Below are 17,435 nucleotides of genomic sequence, written 5' to 3'. Positions count from 1 at the left end.
ATACTCTTATGTGGTCCAGCTACACGAGAACCCAAAGCAGCCCATCAAACAAATAGTGTAAATTCTCCGCAGGGTTCCCCTCGGGAAAAGGCATCCTCACCCAAAGGAAATGGTCAGCTGTGGGCTACTATACATGGAGTCACTTAAACAAGCTAAGAGTTAAAAGGTAGACACTTATGGTGATTGCGTTTCTTAGTTTTCCAAGCTATGTTATTTAGAATCGCATATACCACACACATAGTTTCTATTTTAAAGAGTCTCTTGGGCTGGGATTGTAGCTCACTTGGTAGAATGTTTGCCTAATATGCATGAAGTCTTGGTTTGATTCTCAGTTCTAAGCAAAACCAGGAATGGTGGCACATACCTGTAATCCCAGCACTCAGGGAATACAGGCAGAAGAATTATGAATTCAAGACCTGCCTTAACTATCATTACATATCAAGTTCAAGGCCAGCCTGCGTTAAGGGAGACTCTGTTCCAAAGCAAGCAAAGAGCTTCTACATTGCTGTAAGTATCTCTCGGCCATTCATTCTCTTCTTACCTATTATGGGCTGGATGTTGTTCTCCATCACGATGATGAACTGATAATAAATCCGAATAGCCACATCACTCAGAATCTGCCTGTATTCTGTAAGATCAAAATTGTTCAAGCAGTTCCTATTCTGCTGTGGGCTGTTATACTTCATGAATTCCTGAAAGCAATTTGACATAAACATGAGAGCGTTGTAGACACTGACGGAAACGGAAATACTGCCCCTGCTAAGGATGCTAGAGTCAGCACCTAGGGTAGCTTTTACAGCTTGAAGCTTAACGTCTGCTTTTAAGTTAAGCTAAGTTCTTCAAGTTTATTTTATATGACAAAAAAAATAGCAATTTATTGTAGAATCCCAGTCAGTGGCAGCTGTCATCAGCACTGCCCCTGAAGCGGAGAGCTACAAAGGAAGACACTCAGTGTCCTGCTCTGGCCTCTGCATGTGGAAAACACAGCCTAAATGCCACTTTGTTGTTCTAGTTCAGTGAAAAATGCCCCAGTGAGGCCTGAAGAACACCTTCATGATATCACTTCCTGGAAGCAGAGTTGGGGTGCAGAGGTCATTGACTTACAGATTATGGGAGAATAATCAGAGTCCTCTAGAGAGAACAGCAAAATAAACCAGAGATTCTATTTTGGGTCAACATACTGAAACCCACAGCATGGCCCTACCAGGAGAAAACACCACCATCACACCTTCTATTGACTGGAAAACCGAGGGAAGCAATGCCTCACACTGAACCCAAGGTCTGAACTTTCTGGAGGAGCAGCCATGCACATACAGGTGATACACAAACTAGCCTCCTGGGGGAAGAGGAGGCCGGAATGCCAGCTGGCACAGAGACTGTGTGGAGTAGGGAGTTACTAATGAATGCCTCCTTGAGCCAGATTGTAATGTGGTCCCAGGAGGCCATCAGCAGGACAGACACACATCCTTACCTCTTCCCCACTGTACTGCTTCAGGCAGTTGAGCAAGTGACAAGTGTTGGACAGCCAGAAGGACAGCATCTCCAAATCTTCCAGATGTTCCTTAGACAAGAGAAGACAATGAAGGCATGGTGGCACACACCTTTAATCCCAGCACTCGGGAGGCTGAGGCTTGTAGATCTCCAAGAATGAGGTCAGTCTGGGCTACACAGTAGAGCCCTGTCTCAAACAAAACAAAACAAAACAAAAACAAAACAAAAGCAAAAACAAACATTAAAAACAAGCTTAGCTGGTAACTTCCAATCTGTGTGCCACAGGCATGTGGGTCCCTACCCACAGAGCGGACAACCGTGGGTTGTCTAGCTGCCAGTCATTCTGATGAGCACAGTTAGGGGGGGACAGCCAGCAGGCTGAGCAGAGCCACCCTCCAACTCGGATGAGTCATTGCAGTAAGGATAGGAGCGCAGGCACGCACACCATCTTCTTCAACACCCTGCACGGGAGTGGGGGAGGGGCACCGTACAAAGTCACTGACCTACTGAACACCTGGTCCTTCTTTTCTAGACCAGGAAAAACAGCAACAACAGGTTTTCATTTGGAATTTTATTTTATGTATATGGTGTTTTATTGGCATGTGCGTCTATGCACCATGTGTACACAGTGTCCATGGAGGTCAAAAGAGGGCATTGGATCCCCTGGAAATGGAGTTATGGAGGGTTGTAGCTGCCATAGCTACCATGTGGGGTCTGGGAATCAAACTCAGGTCCTCTGCAAGAGTCCTCAGTGCTCTTAACCACTGAGCCATCTCTCCAGTGCCAATAATAATGTTTTAGGAAGGAGACTCATATGCTTGTCACCAGAAGAGATGGATAATCTTTCCGTTTCCCATTTCCTTACTGCTACACTAGTGCAGCACAGATCCCTCACTCATGAGGAGATGGAGGGGTGAGGCTGGGCACACAGATCCCACACACTTGAGGGGATGCAAGGGTGAAGCTGAGAGCACAGATTCCCCCCACTCATGAGGAGATGGAGGGGTGAGGCTGGAAGCACAGATCTCTCTCATGAGGGGATGGAGGGGTGAGGCTGGGAGCACAGATCCCTCACACATAGGGACAGAGGGGTGAGGCTGGGAGTACTCATGAGGGGACGGAGGGCGAGGCTGGTGGCTACCAGGTTGTAGCTTCTCCACGAGTCTTTGAGGCTCACTGGTAGAACATTGTTACTTTGGGGAAAGGTCAGAGACCAAGGGTAGACAAAGACTGGGTCACTTCCCAGAACCCTTCCCAAATCAGACACTATGCTGAGATTCAGCACCAAAGGCAGCTCCTACCTTAACCACGTGCTTGATGCCGTTAATGGCACTGTTCATGAGGGACTTGAGCATGTCGGCATCATTTAGGGAGTCTGCATACCGCACACACATGAACAGGATGTGAGCTGGCAGCCCGGGAATCATGTTGACTACCACGCCTCGGGGCTTCAGGTCTGTAGTGGAAAGAAACCTGCTCTCAGCTGCTGGTGGGAGGGGTGGCTCCCAGCTGCTGGTGGGCTCTCCTCCCATGATGGGAGGGGTTGGGGTGGGGCTCCTGGCCATTCTGTGCTCGGGTAGAGCCTGAGAGCACAGTGTCTCTTCTCTCAATCTGAGAAACTCAAACTTTTACTTAGCGAAAGTGCGTTGGGGGCCACCGGCTCACCACATACCTCATTGGTAAAGGGCTCGCTCTCTGTTAAGAGGCCAGCTGGGAGAAAGAATTTGTAATTTTCGCTGGCAAGGAGGCTCTAGATATTGGAACTCCAGTATAAGGAAGGAACCCAAGCCCCAGGTACCTCAACCCAATTGCTTTGGTAAGAATGGGAGCCATCTCAAGTCACAGGAAGCTGTCTCCAACAGAGACACTCACTAGTGGCCAGCAGTGCTGCAGAGGAGACAAGCTAGCAAGCTAGTCTCAGGGTAAGAGATGTCAGAAAGGGTGGCGTATGCCTTTAATCCCAGCACTCAGAAGACAGAGGCAGGCAGATCTCTGTGAGTTCAAGGTCAGCCTGGTCTGCAAAGTGAATGCCAGGACAGGCTCCAAAGCTATACAGAGAAACCCTGTCTCTAAAAACAAAAACAAAAAGAGAGAGACGTCAGAACGGGACTGGAGAGATGCTCAGAGGTTAAGAGCACTGGATGCTCTTGCAGGGGATGCGGTTCCGTTCCCAGCATTCACGTGGTGGCTCACAACCGTTTATTATCTCCTGCCCACAGGAGCTGACGTCCTTTTCTGCTATCCATGAACACCAGGAATGCTCATGGTGCACATGCATACATACGTGCATGCAAGTAGACACTCATACACATTAAATAAATGATTAATCTTTTAAAGACAGAGAAGTCAGAGAGGCAGAGCAGGGATGAAGAGAGAAACCATGCAGGGAAGCTTACGACAGGAAAACAGGAGCTTCCAGTGGCCGAGTTAAGGCAACGACAGAGAAGACGTCCCTTGGTGTTAACGCAGGTAGGTCTGTGTTAGGGTTTGAATCTTATACGTTTATGCTTTGAACACTTGTTTCCCAACTAGTGGTGCTCTCTGGGGAGGCTGTTACCTAGCCTGCAAAATTAGGTCACTAAGGGTGGGCCATCAAAGAAGGCCCCTGATCTCTGCCATTGTCTGTTATTGCCTGTTTCCCGCTGCTGTACTGTGAGCAGGTTTCACCCCACACTCTTGCACTACCACAGACTCAGCGGGCCCGCCACGCCAAGCCTGATGTTCTCCCTCCCTCTCTCTCTCTCTCTCTCTCTCTCTCTCTCTCTCTGTGTGTGTGTGTGTGTGTGTGTGTGTGTGTGGTCATTGCAAAGTGGAGGAATCAAGGCAGCATCTTTTTCTTTAAAGGTCTTGGGGAAGATGGAGAAATGGCATTGCAGCCAAGAGCATACACTTCTTTTTCAGAAGAGCAGTTTAACTCCTGGTACCCACACTGGGCAGCCAGCAATTCCCTGTAACTCAGTCCTTGGACATGCAACATCAGTGTCCCACCACTGAACTACATTCCTAGCCACTGGCTTTGTTTGATGGGGTTTCCTATGTAGTTTAGGCTGGTCTGGGACTCACAGTGTTTCTGCCTTTCTGCCCCTAAGTGCTGGGATTACAAGTACGCCCTTTCAGGCCCAGGGGTTATATCTTCCATTCTGGCCCTATGATTAGACTTGGGAGGAGGTTGGGGCAATGGTTCTCAGCTGAGGACTGTTTTGGTTCCCCAGAGGACACTGGCAGTGAACCCTGGAGCTTGACACCAGTTTCTATAGTAGGCGGAAGTTAGCGATACGGTGCTGTAGTTCATAGTGCATACCCTCTTCCCTCAACCAAGGACCACCTGGTCAGCACTGAAGCGGGGAGGCTTCATGCTAGGAGAGAAAGCATGAAGGAAGAGAGAGATAAAGAAGAGCCCTCGTTCAGGACTTTGGAACTGACTGATATTCAAGTTCTCAAAGAGAAAGCATAACCCAGAGATATGGGTTTGACTACCAAGAATGAGGTTTTGAATGATCTTGGCCTCATCTTCCTTCTTGTATTCCAGCATTCCAAGGTACTCCTTGGGTCCTGAGGGCAGGTGCACTTCGTTGGCTGCAGACAAAGGCAAACTGTCAGCTACATACACGAAAGCCACACTCTCTGGCTCATAGTGAGGATATTGTCCGAGTCTACCCTGGTCATGAACCGCTGTAGCTTGCAGCTATTGTTGGGGCTGTTGGATGCTTCAGACTTCTCCCTATAGTGATTTCTGTCTGTGAGTATGGTCACTGCTGAAAAGACAAAGATGTACTTGAATGAATCCCAGTGAGTACTTCATTTGTCTCCAGTATGGTGGGGAGGGAGAGAAACCCAAGACACTGCCCTGATGATATCTACAGGGAAGGTACAAGACTCAGGAAACAAAATGCTGAGACACACATCTTGACCATAGGGGTGGGGCTGCAATCTCCTATGACTCCTGTGAAAAATAGCCACATACTTAAGGGTAACAATGTTAGGCTGCTAAGTTGGGGTAATGTGTTACATTATAATGGGTAACTGATAGAGGCATAGAGGAGTCCTGACTTAGATGTGTTGAGCTGAAAGGAAGTAGTAAAAGAGACAAAATGGATCTAGGACTTAAGAAAAGAAGTGAAGATTAGGTATGAGGTTTGGTAGACATTATATAGAGAATGTAGCTCATTATTTTATTCATCTACTCCTTTTTATCTATCCATCATCCATCCTCCATCGATATATACATCCACCCATCATCCACTGTCATCGACCCATTCACCTGTCATCCATCCATCCATCCACCCATCATCCACCTATCATCTACCCATTCACCTGCCATCCATTCATCCACCCATCATCCACCTGTCATCCACCCATTCACCTGTCATCCATCCATCCATCCACCCATCATCCACCTGTCATCTACTCATTCACCTGCCATCCATTCATCCACCCATCATCCACCTGTCATCCACCCATTCACCTGTCATCCATCCATTCATCCACCCATCATCCACCTGTCATCTACCCATTCACCTGCCATCCATTCATCCACCCATCATCCACCTGTCATCCACCCATTCACCTGTCATCCATCCATTCATCCACCCATCATCCACCTGTCATCTACCCATTCACCTGCCATTCATTCATACACCTGTCATCTACCCATTTTCTACCATCCATTCTTCCAACCATCATCCATCCATAATCTACCCATTCACCTGCCATCCATTCATCCACCTGTCATCTACCCATTTTCTACCATCCATTCTTCCAACCATCATCCATCCATAATCTACCCATTCACCTGCCATCCATTCATCCACCCATCATCCACCTGTCATTCACCCATTCACTTGTCATCCATCCATTCATCCACCCATCATCCACCTGTCATCTACCCATTCACCTGCCATCCATTCATACACCTGTCATCTACCCATTTTCTACCATCCATTCTTCCAACCATCATCCATTCATAATCTACCCATTCACCTGCCATCCATTCATCCACCCATCATCCACCTGTCATCTACCCATTCATCTGCCATCCATTCATCCACCCATCATCCACCTGTCATCTACCCATTCACCTGCCATCCATTCTTCCACCTGTCATCTATCCATTCACCTGCCATCCATTCATCCACCTGTCATCTACCCATTTTCTACTATCCATTCTTCCAACCATCATCCATCCATAATCTACCGATTCACCTGTCATCCATCCATCCACCGATTACCCATCTGTTATCTACCCATCCATCCATCCACCCACCCACCCATCCATCCACCAATTCTAATAGTAGAGACATAAAGGACAGGACATCGAGACCTGTCCCTTGTTTCCATGAGGCAGGTTGGCACATAACATCTTTTACTGACTGGGCAGTGGTGGTTACACCTTTCGCCCCAGCACTTGGGAGGCAGTGGCAGGTGGATCTCTGAGTTTGGAGCCAACCTGGTCTACATAGAGAGTTCCAGGACAGCCAGGGCTACACAGAGAAACCCTGTCTTGAAAACAAAAACAAAACAAACACCTATTACTGAAGAGGAAAGAGTCTGAAGATACTGAAAACTTAAGATAAAAGTGTAGAAATTAAGAATAAAGGAGGTCTTCAAAAGAATGAGCACAGAAAAAGAAAGAGGTGGCTGTAGGTACAGCCTGTGCAAGCAAAGATGGGAAGTGAAGAAGGAAAGTATGAAGAAGGCAGCAAGAGGGGAAGACTGGCAAGGACATGGACTCCAAAGCGAAGGGAAGAAAGGCAGTGGTCCTTCCCTCGGGCCTCCTGGGGACAGGCTACATTCAGCTGAGGTCAGGATGTCATGTCTGTCTTCTTCTCTGTTTCTCTTCACTAACAGAAATTGTGATACTAACTGACCCAGTCTCTGTGTGTGAGAGGTGGCCTTCAAAATGGTTAATTGAATACTCACTCACAATTTCATCTTGAAAATGAGGAGCTAACAGAGGAAGGGGATAACGTATTTGTTTTAGGGGGTTCCTTGAAACAACAGGAGTGTTCTTGCTGTCTGGTACAATGAGCTTCTTTATACCCTAAAGGCTCTTTAGCCTACCCCAGGGCCCTAAACCTGAGCAGTTGGGCATCATTCCTTTAGGCTCTGTGCACTTTGAACATGGTCATGACCACACACTTCAGAACACAGTGCCTTCCCCGAAGGCTGCAAAGAATAAGGCCATACCCCTCCTACCTTTTTCAATTGTCTTGGTTAAAGTCTTGACTTGATCCTGTAGCTTTTTAATGACTCTGTCCTTCATGTCTAACTCTTCCTCAAGATCCTTCAGAAACCCAGAGAAACAAGGAATTTTCTCAGAAGCATCTTCTTTGACTTTGATTTTGTTAATGCCTTTATGGATCTGTAGTTCACATTCCATAAAATTCACTCGCACACATGATTTGCACAGCGGCTGCTTTCCATAGTCTCCAGTTCCTGATATTTTTCAAGGCTCCCCTAGTGAACACTACATCTGGGCTGGCTCACACCTGATGCTCTGAGCTCAATCCCCAATACCACATGGTGGATTCTGCATGTTGTGTTCACACACATGCGCGCGCGTGCGCGCACGCGCGCACACGCACACACACACACACACACACACACACACACACTGTCCTAGTCAGTTTAGTTTTTTGCCAATGTACCATAATCTAGAGTCATTGGGAGGAGCTAACATTGTCAATTCAGACAATGCCCCCACCAAGTTGGCCTGCGGAGAATTTTCTTGATTAATGATTGATATTGAAGGACCCACCCATAAATTAATGTCCAATACAGACTGAGAATTAGAGCTGGGGAAATGGGCTCTTTGAAAGTCAGAAGAGGGAGCCAGAGAGACTTCTGAGGTTTGGACAGGGCTTTCCCTTTCCTTCTGGGTAAAGAGGTGGCCTTGCCCAGGCTGTTTGGCTTAAACATTAAGAGGGTCCTAGGTGCCCAGAAACATCTCTCATAAAGGGCAGAGAGCCTTCCAGTTCTTCTGAAAGTGACTACCTGTTATTTTACCCTTTCCGTTATGACTGGGTCTCGTACATGGCAGGCTGTTCTCAAACTCCCTTCGAGGACGACCTTTAGCTCCTGATGCCCCTGGGATTACTGGTGCTCACTACCAAGTCCAGACTGTGCAGTGCTGCAGACGGCAAGCGCTCTACCACTGAGTTTTATCACCACATAACCACTGGTCTTTAGATAAGGACCCAGAGTGCTCTCACGGAGGGCCTTTCAGTCTACAGCTTATTCTACAGGCAGAACACTTAGTTCCCTGCTCAGCAACACCACCACACAGAGCCAACCATCCGTACTCCTTACCCTGTTTTCCAAAGACAGCTGAGAGGCCTCCTGTTGGAGAATACCTTTGGCTTCCCCTTCATCTTCTGGTTGCTTCTCTAGGAACTCGCTGGCCTTCTGCAGTTCTTGGATCTTATCTATGGGCCCGTCATTTCCTATGATTTCCACTGCCCTGAGGAAGGGACAAGATGCTCTGGGCATTGTGTGACCACCCTAGTGTTGATGACTGCACAGATGGAGGTGCTCCCGCCAGTTCCCACCAGAACACTCACTTGCCCTGCACCCCCAGTTCTCACCAGAACACTCACTTGCCCTGTAGCCCCAGTCCCCACCAGAACACTCACTTGCCCTGTAGCCCCAGTCCCCACCAGAACACTCACTTGTCCTGTAGCCCCAGTCCCCACCAGAACACTCACTTGTCCTGCGCCCCCAGTTCCCACCAGAACACTCACGTGCCCTGTGCCCCCAGTTCCCACCAGAACACTTACTTGCCCCACACTCCTTCCTCGTCTCTGGCTCGATTTAGGTGACTGAATGACTCTTCTGGTTTTCCTATCATGAGAAACCTGTCACTGCTGTGGTCAGCCAAACCACTGAGATCTAATTTGGGGTTGCCATTATTTTCCCAGGTCTAAGGCTCTAATCCATATCTAATCAGAGATTATTAGGTTTTGTTTGGTCTGAACAAGATTTAGTTTGTTTGCTTGCTTTTGTAAAGCATTATTTAAGAATCACATTTGATATAAACATCTAGATTTCTAGATTCTCTTTAAAAATAGTGATAGCAGAACCAGGGACTACATTCCCACTGTGCCAGACGCCCATGAAACTGCCCCTTTTAATACCACACCCATTCTTGTCCTTCACACAGCTATCCTTTTACCCCTGTGCTACCTGCCTGGCACCAGAGACCACAGCTTAATGCCCCCAATGCCGTGGCTTCCCATGAATCTCCTGGATGCTGGTGTCTCTGAGAGTAGGACTAGGATGGTTCCGTTACCTTCCATCTTCTCGGTCTGCTCCTTCAGGCGGGACTCAAGATCCTGCTTCTGCCTTTCCAGCTCTGAAATCTGCTGCTTGAAGTCTGGGATCATCTTCAGAGAACAGTTAACAACTATTAGAATAGTTAGTGTTTGAGTCCGGACCTTAACTCTCCAAAACAAACATTCATCCATCTCCCGTCCAGTTTGTAGAGTATACAGCTGTGTTAAAGGTCAGCTGAGACACTGGGATTTGCTGACATTCTATCCTCCCCTTCCTCTAAAGACGTATACAGTGGTCTCCAAAGATCCCAGCATGCTCAGAGAGAGCAGTTCCCACACGACTGTCACTGTGGGAAGGGAAGATTGCCCTGTGCTGAACTGCACCCACGCCTAGCAATACCATCTCAACCTGGAACAGGACACACTATCTCAGAACATTCTGTAGCTGGAATTGTCCAGGGCTCTCCATAAGCCCTTCTCCTTTGGTGTGTGCCTTATGTCCACCCCTTCACCTGCAGCCAGGTATAAACAGTTCTCTAAGTTTATACAGACACCCAGGCTGCAAAGGCCTAAACATATCTTAAAAGCACCGTCTGTCTATATTTTGAAAGCATTCTCTCTCTCTCTCTCTCTCTCTCTCTCTCTCTCTCTCTCTCTCTCTGTGTGTGTGTGTGTGTGTGTGTGTGTGTGTGTGTGTGTGTGAGAGAGAGAGAGAGAGAGAGAGAGAGAGAGAGAGAGAGAGAGAGAGAGAGAGCCTGTAGATCTGTGGCAAGGCCTACCATGTTTTCTGATGTCAGTCTGGTGACTTCGTGACGGATACTTTCGTTAATGCCTGTCTCTTCTCGGAACAGTTTCTGCAGGTGGTTGATTTCTTGGCTCAGGTGTACTACTTTGAAGTTCAGACCTTCAATCTCTTTTTCATAGCAATCCTTCTGAGACTGGAAATGGCTTTCCAGAACACTGTTAAAAGAAGGGGAGAGAAATGAGCCCACGGTCTCCACATTGCTGGGCTGACCACAGAGAGGACATGGTGCTATAGCTGAGAAAGCGAGGGTCAGCATTTCCCTCTCAGGACTAAAGCTGACAAAGCATTCACAGAAACAGGGAGGGAATTAGGAGCTGAAACCAAAGGACCCTGGCCACTGTTAGAAAACAGTGTGTGTGGTTAACATGCAGTTTATGACAAAGGCATTTCATTTTAGAAGTGATTCAGTTATGGTTTCACAGTTAATAGTTTGAAACTTCTGTTCTGCGGGATACAGCTGTGATAATGTATTCTATACACTTGTGAGGATTCCCTGAGTGTACAATGTGAGGGGGACCCTGTTGTCACTATGCTGTCATAGGAGCTGGTGGCAGTAGGAAGTCCACACACGACAGTGGAGGTAAAAATGAAGACTCCTCTGTTCTTTCTCTTTCTCTCTCTCACTCTCTCTCTCCTTTAGGTCCCTATATGTAACTCTGGGTGTCCTGAAACTCCATATCTAGACCAGACTGGCCTTGAACTCACAGAGATCCAGAACTCACAGAGATGCTGAGATTAAAGGCGTGTGCCATCACGCCCAGTGAGAAATCTATTTTCAACTCAGTTTGCTGTAGACCTAAAACTTCTACAAGACAATGAAGTTTATTAATTTAAAGAAGCACAAAAACTTCCCCAGTCTAACCACACCACAGTAGCTGCTTATATAATGTAACTATATCTTGCTTTTACTTTTAAAGGATTCATGCATTTTTCCTTTATGTGTGCTTGCCTGCATGTATGTATGCAAATATACCATGTGTGTGCATTGCCTGTGGAAAGCAGAAGAGGGCATCAGATCCCTTGGGGCTAGAGTTATAGACAGTTGTGAGTTACTATGTGGTTGCTGGGAATCTAGTGGACCTGGGCCCTTAGCAAGAACAGTCAATGTTCTTAACTGCTGAACCATCTCCCCAGTACAGACTTTGTTTGTTTTTTGAGATAGGGTCTCTAGCCTGGGCCAGTCCCAAACATCTTTGGTAGTTAACAATGACCTTGGAGTTTTCCATCTTCTTGATTTCCAAGTGCTGGGGTTACAGATGAACCCATCACACCCCATTTATTCAGTGCAAGGGATAGAAACTAGAGGGCTTTTTTTTTGAGGGGGGTGGTTTGAGACAAGGTTTCTCTGTGTAGCTTTGGAGTCTGTCCTGGAACTCTCTCTGTAGACCAGGCTGGCCTCAAATTCATAGAGATCCACCTGCCTCTGCCTCCCAAGTGCTGGGATTAAAGGTGTGCGACACCACTGCCTGGCTGGAAACCAGAGTTTTTTGCATGCCATGCAAGCACTTTATTAACTGAGCTACATCCCCAACCCTGTAACCAGCTTTGAGGAAACAGGTTACAGGTTTTCTCACTAGGTCTCCTCTACTAGGTAAATGGCTGAATTTTCAGAGAAGTCTTTCTAGGAGTTATTAGATAAGTTTACCATAAGAATTTACTTCACACGTCAAATATAGGTAAGATGAACTTCCCAACATTGTACTGTCTCTGGAAAACAACAACAACAACAAAAAACCCCAAACTGAAAACCAAATACAAACAAACAAAAAAAGGCAGAACAAAAGAAACCCCAAGGGAACACCTCACCGAGTTGCCTTTTTGAGTCCTTCATAGGCAAACCAAAGTTCTCCATCCTCGTTTAGATGCTCCAGATCCTCCACAGAGAGCCTGGGAAACAAAACAAAGAAGGTGCAAGTGTCCAGCCTGCTTACTCCCGTTTCACATGGTCCGTGTGTGTCATTCCTACAGTATGGCTCACCTTGCTCTCTAAAAGGTTGTGTGTATGTGTGCATGCGTGTATGTGTGTGTTCAGGTGCTGGCAGAGACCAGAAGAGGGCATCACATCCCCCGTGGAGCTGGCGTTTCTGCTGGTGCTAGGAACGAATCCCTGGTCCTCTGCAGGAGCAGCAAGCGCTCTGAACCTCCCAAGCTCCTCCAACTCCCAACCCCAGTTTTATTTATTTATTTTTTTTGAGGCAGGGTTTTTCACTGGCCTGGCGCTCACTGGTTGAACTAGACTCTCTGGTCAGGAAGCCCAGGGATCCTCTGTCTCTGCTGCCCCCGTGGTTGGTCACAAGCATCTAAGGCCATGCTTAGCCTCCCCTCTTTTTTTTAAAGAAAAGCATAGGTTGTAGGGACAAACTTACATGCTACCATTTCACTCAGTGTAAATGTTTGTAAATGTCTGAAAATGTAAGACTGATACCTGCTTCTAACATCTTCTATGTCATAGCTCTCCAGAAGCTGTTTGGTGACCTCTGACATCCGTTCTGGAAGGAAAGGGAGAGCAGCATAAATCAAAGTCGTGCATAACTTTCTTCCCCGTGGTCTCTCCAGAATGGTTTCCTACAATCTGCAGCTGAATAACCAAACACACTGGCTACCAACACACTAACCACTGTCTTGGGTATCCAACTAGCAAGGTGTTCAGACTACCCACTAACCAGCCCATAATACAGTACTTCTTACCTACCCACTAACCAGCCCATAACCAGTACTTCTTACCTACCCATTAACCAGCCCATGCCCCGGGACTTCTTACCTACCCACTAACTAGTCCATGTTCTTATACCTCTCACCTACCCACAAACCAGCCCACGCCCCAGTACCTTTTCCCTATCACAAAATAGCCTATGCCCCAGTACCTTTTACCTACTCACAAGCCAGCCCATGACCCAGTACTTCTTACCTATCCACTAACCAGCCCATGCCCCAGTACTTCTTACTTACCCACTAACCAGCCCATGACCCAGTACTCCTTACCTATCCACTAACCAGCCCATGCCCCAGTACTTCTTACTTACCCACTAACCAGCCCATGACTCAGTACTCCTTACCTATCCACTAACCAGCCCATGCCCCAGTACTCCTTACCTACCCACTAACCAGCCCATAACCCAGTACTTCTTACCTACCCACAAAACAGCCCATGACCCAGTACTTCTTACTTACCCACTAACCAGTCCATGCCCCAATACTCCTTACCTACCCACTAACCAGGCCATGACCCAGTACTTCTTACTTACCCACAAAACAGCCCATGCCCCTGGTACCTCTCATCTCCCGTTTCTGTGACTGCACGTGTTTTTCCACATCTATCTTCTGTGCCTGCAGCAGCTCTATCTCCTTCTCAAACTCAGAGATGGTCTAAATCAGAGCCATGAACAAACCAAGTGCAGAGAAAACAACCGTTACACTTTCCATCAGACAAGGGCACAGATGTCACAGAGCACCCGGGAGCCCAGCAGCCACCATGTGATTTCCTCGCTGGAACCGCATCCTGCTCTCACAGCCTCACAGCTTGCCCCGAAGCAGCTCAACTGCTCAAAATGCTGCTGTTTTCCACATCGACTTGGGGGCAGAAATTAGCTTCCCCATTGCAAAGGAGGTAAACATTTACAAATTTGCCATGAGATGGGTGAGGGACAAGCTAAGGAGGACCAGGTACTAGAACCTGAACAGTAAGCCTGAAGAGGTGGGGGTGGGGGGGAGGCAAAGGTAAGGCCTTCCAAGGAAGCCTTCATCTTCAACTAGGCTGAGAGGGGGAGCAACTGTGGAGGCTAGGCACCCTGGGAGGGCCTCTTGGGGAGAGTTTCCTACAAGCATTTCTGCTGGTCAAAAGATTTCACCCACTACAGTTCACACTACAAGGAAGACCATGGGTTTGTTACTATTTGTTTGTTTTTGTTTTGTTTTATTTATTATTTTTTTTTGTAGCTAAGCAGATAGAAACATTCTCAGGGATAGCAGAGGGGAAAAGCCCTCCTAGAATACGCTGGTCCTCTGATTATTGAGAGACCCAGCTCCTGAATCCACAGAGGAAGGTGATGGAGGAGGGTCATCTGTCTATTGTTACTTTCATTGGTTAATAAAGAGACTGCCTTGGCCTTTTTGATAGGCCAGCCCTTAGGAGGGTGGAGTAGACAGAACAGGATGCTGGGAGGAAGAAGGCAGTGAGGCAGTCGCCATGACTCTCCTCTCCGAGACAGCCGCAGGTTAGAATCCTCCCGGTAAACCACCACCTCGTGGTGCTACACAGATTATTAGAAATGGGTTAATCAAGATGTGAGAGCTAGCCAATAAGAGGCTGAAACTAATGGGCCACGCAGTGTTTAAAAGAATACAGTTTCCGTGTAATTATTTCGGATAAAGCTAGCCGGGAGCCAGGTGGCGGGACACAGCCACCAGGAAGGGATCAAACATCGAACGCTGAGCCTAGACACCTAACGGTCCTAACTGTCCTTGAGGTGTGAGTAAAAGCTAAGCCCTCAATGGATAGAAAAATGAATCTACACTAAATTGAAGATTTAATGACATGTTCCAGATCATGTGCCAAGTGTATGGGAAGCCACGACTGCCCAGTCTGAAGCCGTGGCTCCCTTCATGAATCTTTGTGTATTTCAGGTAATGTTTGCATTCACTTGTAATCTCAGACACGCAGAGAGCTTGTCAGTGATAGGTAAGATCTTTGTAAGCCAGACCTTAAGAGGCATCTGGAGGGAGTGACATCTACTGGCATCTCACTCCAAGTGCAGGCTCACAATTCCTCCAATTTAAGATTAACCTGGAGAGATGGCTCAGAGGTTAAGAGCACTGGCCACTCTTCCAAAGGACCTGAGTTTAATTCTCAGCACCCACATGGCAGCTCACAACTGTCTGTAACTCCAGTTTCAGGGTATCCAATGCCCCTTGGGCAATAACACCAATGCACATAAAATAAAAATTAATAAATCATTTAACAAAAAGATTAGCCAGTTGGTACGACACGCAGCGGACACAGAATCGACTTCCTGGAATGGACAAGTCAAAGGAATATGATCACGTGATCCAGTCTCCCCCAAGTCTCCCACATCGAAACAACAGGAGGCCAGTTGACAAGGGAGCCAGTAGACCACTGGTTATCCCAGAGTACTTATAGGAAAAGGCGGGCAGTTTTCCTGGGAAACCAAGAGGCAACGCAGACCAACAGTTCTGATGGGGGAAGTTCTTATAGAGCACACACGGCTGTACCACAGCCACACAGAACATCTGCAGAGCTTTCTAACATGTGTTTTACATGTTTAGTAGAAGCTTGACAGCTTTCTGACTTCACAATGAAATGCTTTGCATTTGAGAGCAGGCTGCAGTCAGGCATGGCTCTAGGTCTACTCCCTGGAAAGCAAGGATGCTCTTCCTGCACTCTGCATCCGCCAGAGGTCTGCATTCTAAAACAATGCATGCACTGAAAGATCAGATGGATGTTACCACTAGCACCTGGGAGGCTGAGGAAGCAGCATCCTGAGTTCACGGACAGCCAGCGTGACATATTGAGAACTCGTTTCAAAATAAACAAATCCTCAAGCCTATAGGGATGCATATGATTACGATTTCTAGTAAGGACTCATTGTCCATGCACAGCTCACACCTCATTTATTGTTCTTTTTGAATTTTATTTTTCTCAAAAACTTTTTATTAAATTTCTATGAATATTTACATATTCTATAAAATATAGATAACACTGGTATTTTATTTATTCTTTTCAAAACTTTTTAAAGACTTATTTGTTATATATACAGTGTTCTGCCTGCACACCAGAAAAGGGCACCATATCTCATTATAGATGGTTGTGAGCCACTAGGTGGCTGCTGGGAACTGAACTCAGGACCTCTGGAAGAGCAGCCAGTGCCCTTACCCTCTGAGCCATCTCTCCAACCCAGCTCTGGTATTTTAACACTTGCTTAAGCAATGAAAATATTCTTCTATGTGATTTTCCCTGCTCTACTTGTAAATTTCATTTTTAAACTTTTATTATAGATTGACAAAGTATAATCATATTTATTTGTGGGTGACAAAGTAAGGTTATGATTTATGAATACAATGTGGAAAATCAAGTCAAGATAACAAACATAACTCTCTCAAAAATCTGCCATTTTTGCAGTTGAGAATGTTGAAATTTATTCTCTTAACAATTTAAAATGTGTAATACTTCATCATTAACTGTATTCACTGCTCTGGAATGGATTTCTGGAGACAGGGCCTCATTGTCTAGTCTGTCCTCTAGCTCCCTGTGCAGCTGAGGAGAGCCTGAGCTTCCTCCTGGCTCTCCTGCCTCCATCTCCCCAGTGCTGGGATTACAGGAGTGCGCACCACACCTGAATTCTACTGACTGGGCGGCCTCTCCAGGCGTGGACCATCACTCGTGAATTTTCTGATAAAGTGGGAGAGTATAACAATTTCACTTCAGTACAGGTTTTCATAAGTTGATAACATGATAAGTGATAAGGGTTTTCCAGAATTTATAATTTAAATTGGAAATATTCTTTTAGTTAAACTGTTTAAATAACTGTATAATTATAACCTGACAGTGTTAGAAGCTGTGAGAAACATGAAATACAGTTTCAGACAGTGCTGTGTCTGGGACTTGGACTCAGGGGAACAGAACCCTGGGGTGCTGTGTATGGCTATGCCTGCTGTTTGATATCTTGGGGACACAGAGATGCTCTGGCTGGGCTAGCAGCTGCTAGGGCCACACTCAACCTGCATCCGCCCTTTCTCAGCTGCTCTGAGAAGGCAAGCACCCCACTGTGACTCTGATTCTCACTTCCCCAAAGGATGTTCCCAAGCAAGCGGAGGCTGGGGGGGGGGGCGGGGGAGGTGGGGGAGAAAGGGAA

General features: G+C 46.8%; 1 protein-coding gene across 3 annotated transcripts in view; it reads right to left on the bottom strand.

The window, feature by feature from the left end:
• Myo5c (myosin VC) overlaps nt 1-17,435 on the bottom strand; it is an 82,465-nt gene that overhangs the window by 7,884 nt on the left and 57,146 nt on the right. For 2 of the 3 annotated variants that reach the window (XM_048423914.3, XM_085689392.2), the window contains exons 26-37: nt 13,839-13,932; nt 12,992-13,055; nt 12,373-12,453; nt 10,541-10,721; nt 9,779-9,872; nt 9,267-9,330; nt 8,800-8,950; nt 7,687-7,774; nt 4,969-5,067; nt 2,793-2,947; nt 1,472-1,561; nt 542-692 (exon numbers count right to left, since the gene is read on the bottom strand). In XM_048423914.3, the coding sequence (XP_048279871.3) occupies nt 542-692; nt 1,472-1,561; nt 2,793-2,947; nt 4,969-5,067; nt 7,687-7,774; nt 8,800-8,950; nt 9,267-9,330; nt 9,779-9,872; nt 10,541-10,721; nt 12,373-12,453; nt 12,992-13,055; nt 13,839-13,932 (1,312 nt within the window). The remainder of the gene's footprint in view (nt 1-541; nt 693-1,471; nt 1,562-2,792; nt 2,948-4,968; nt 5,068-7,686; nt 7,775-8,799; nt 8,951-9,266; nt 9,331-9,778; nt 9,873-10,540; nt 10,722-12,372; nt 12,454-12,991; nt 13,056-13,838; nt 13,933-17,435) is intronic. The other variant, XM_085689393.2, reaches the window with a different exon arrangement.

Source organism: Myodes glareolus, chromosome 4, assembly GCF_982192425.1.
Source record: "Myodes glareolus chromosome 4, mMyoGla1.1, whole genome shotgun sequence".
NCBI classification, from domain to species: Eukaryota; Metazoa; Chordata; class Mammalia; order Rodentia; family Cricetidae; genus Myodes; species Myodes glareolus.
This window is presented reverse-complemented; position numbering and strand designations above follow the sequence as displayed.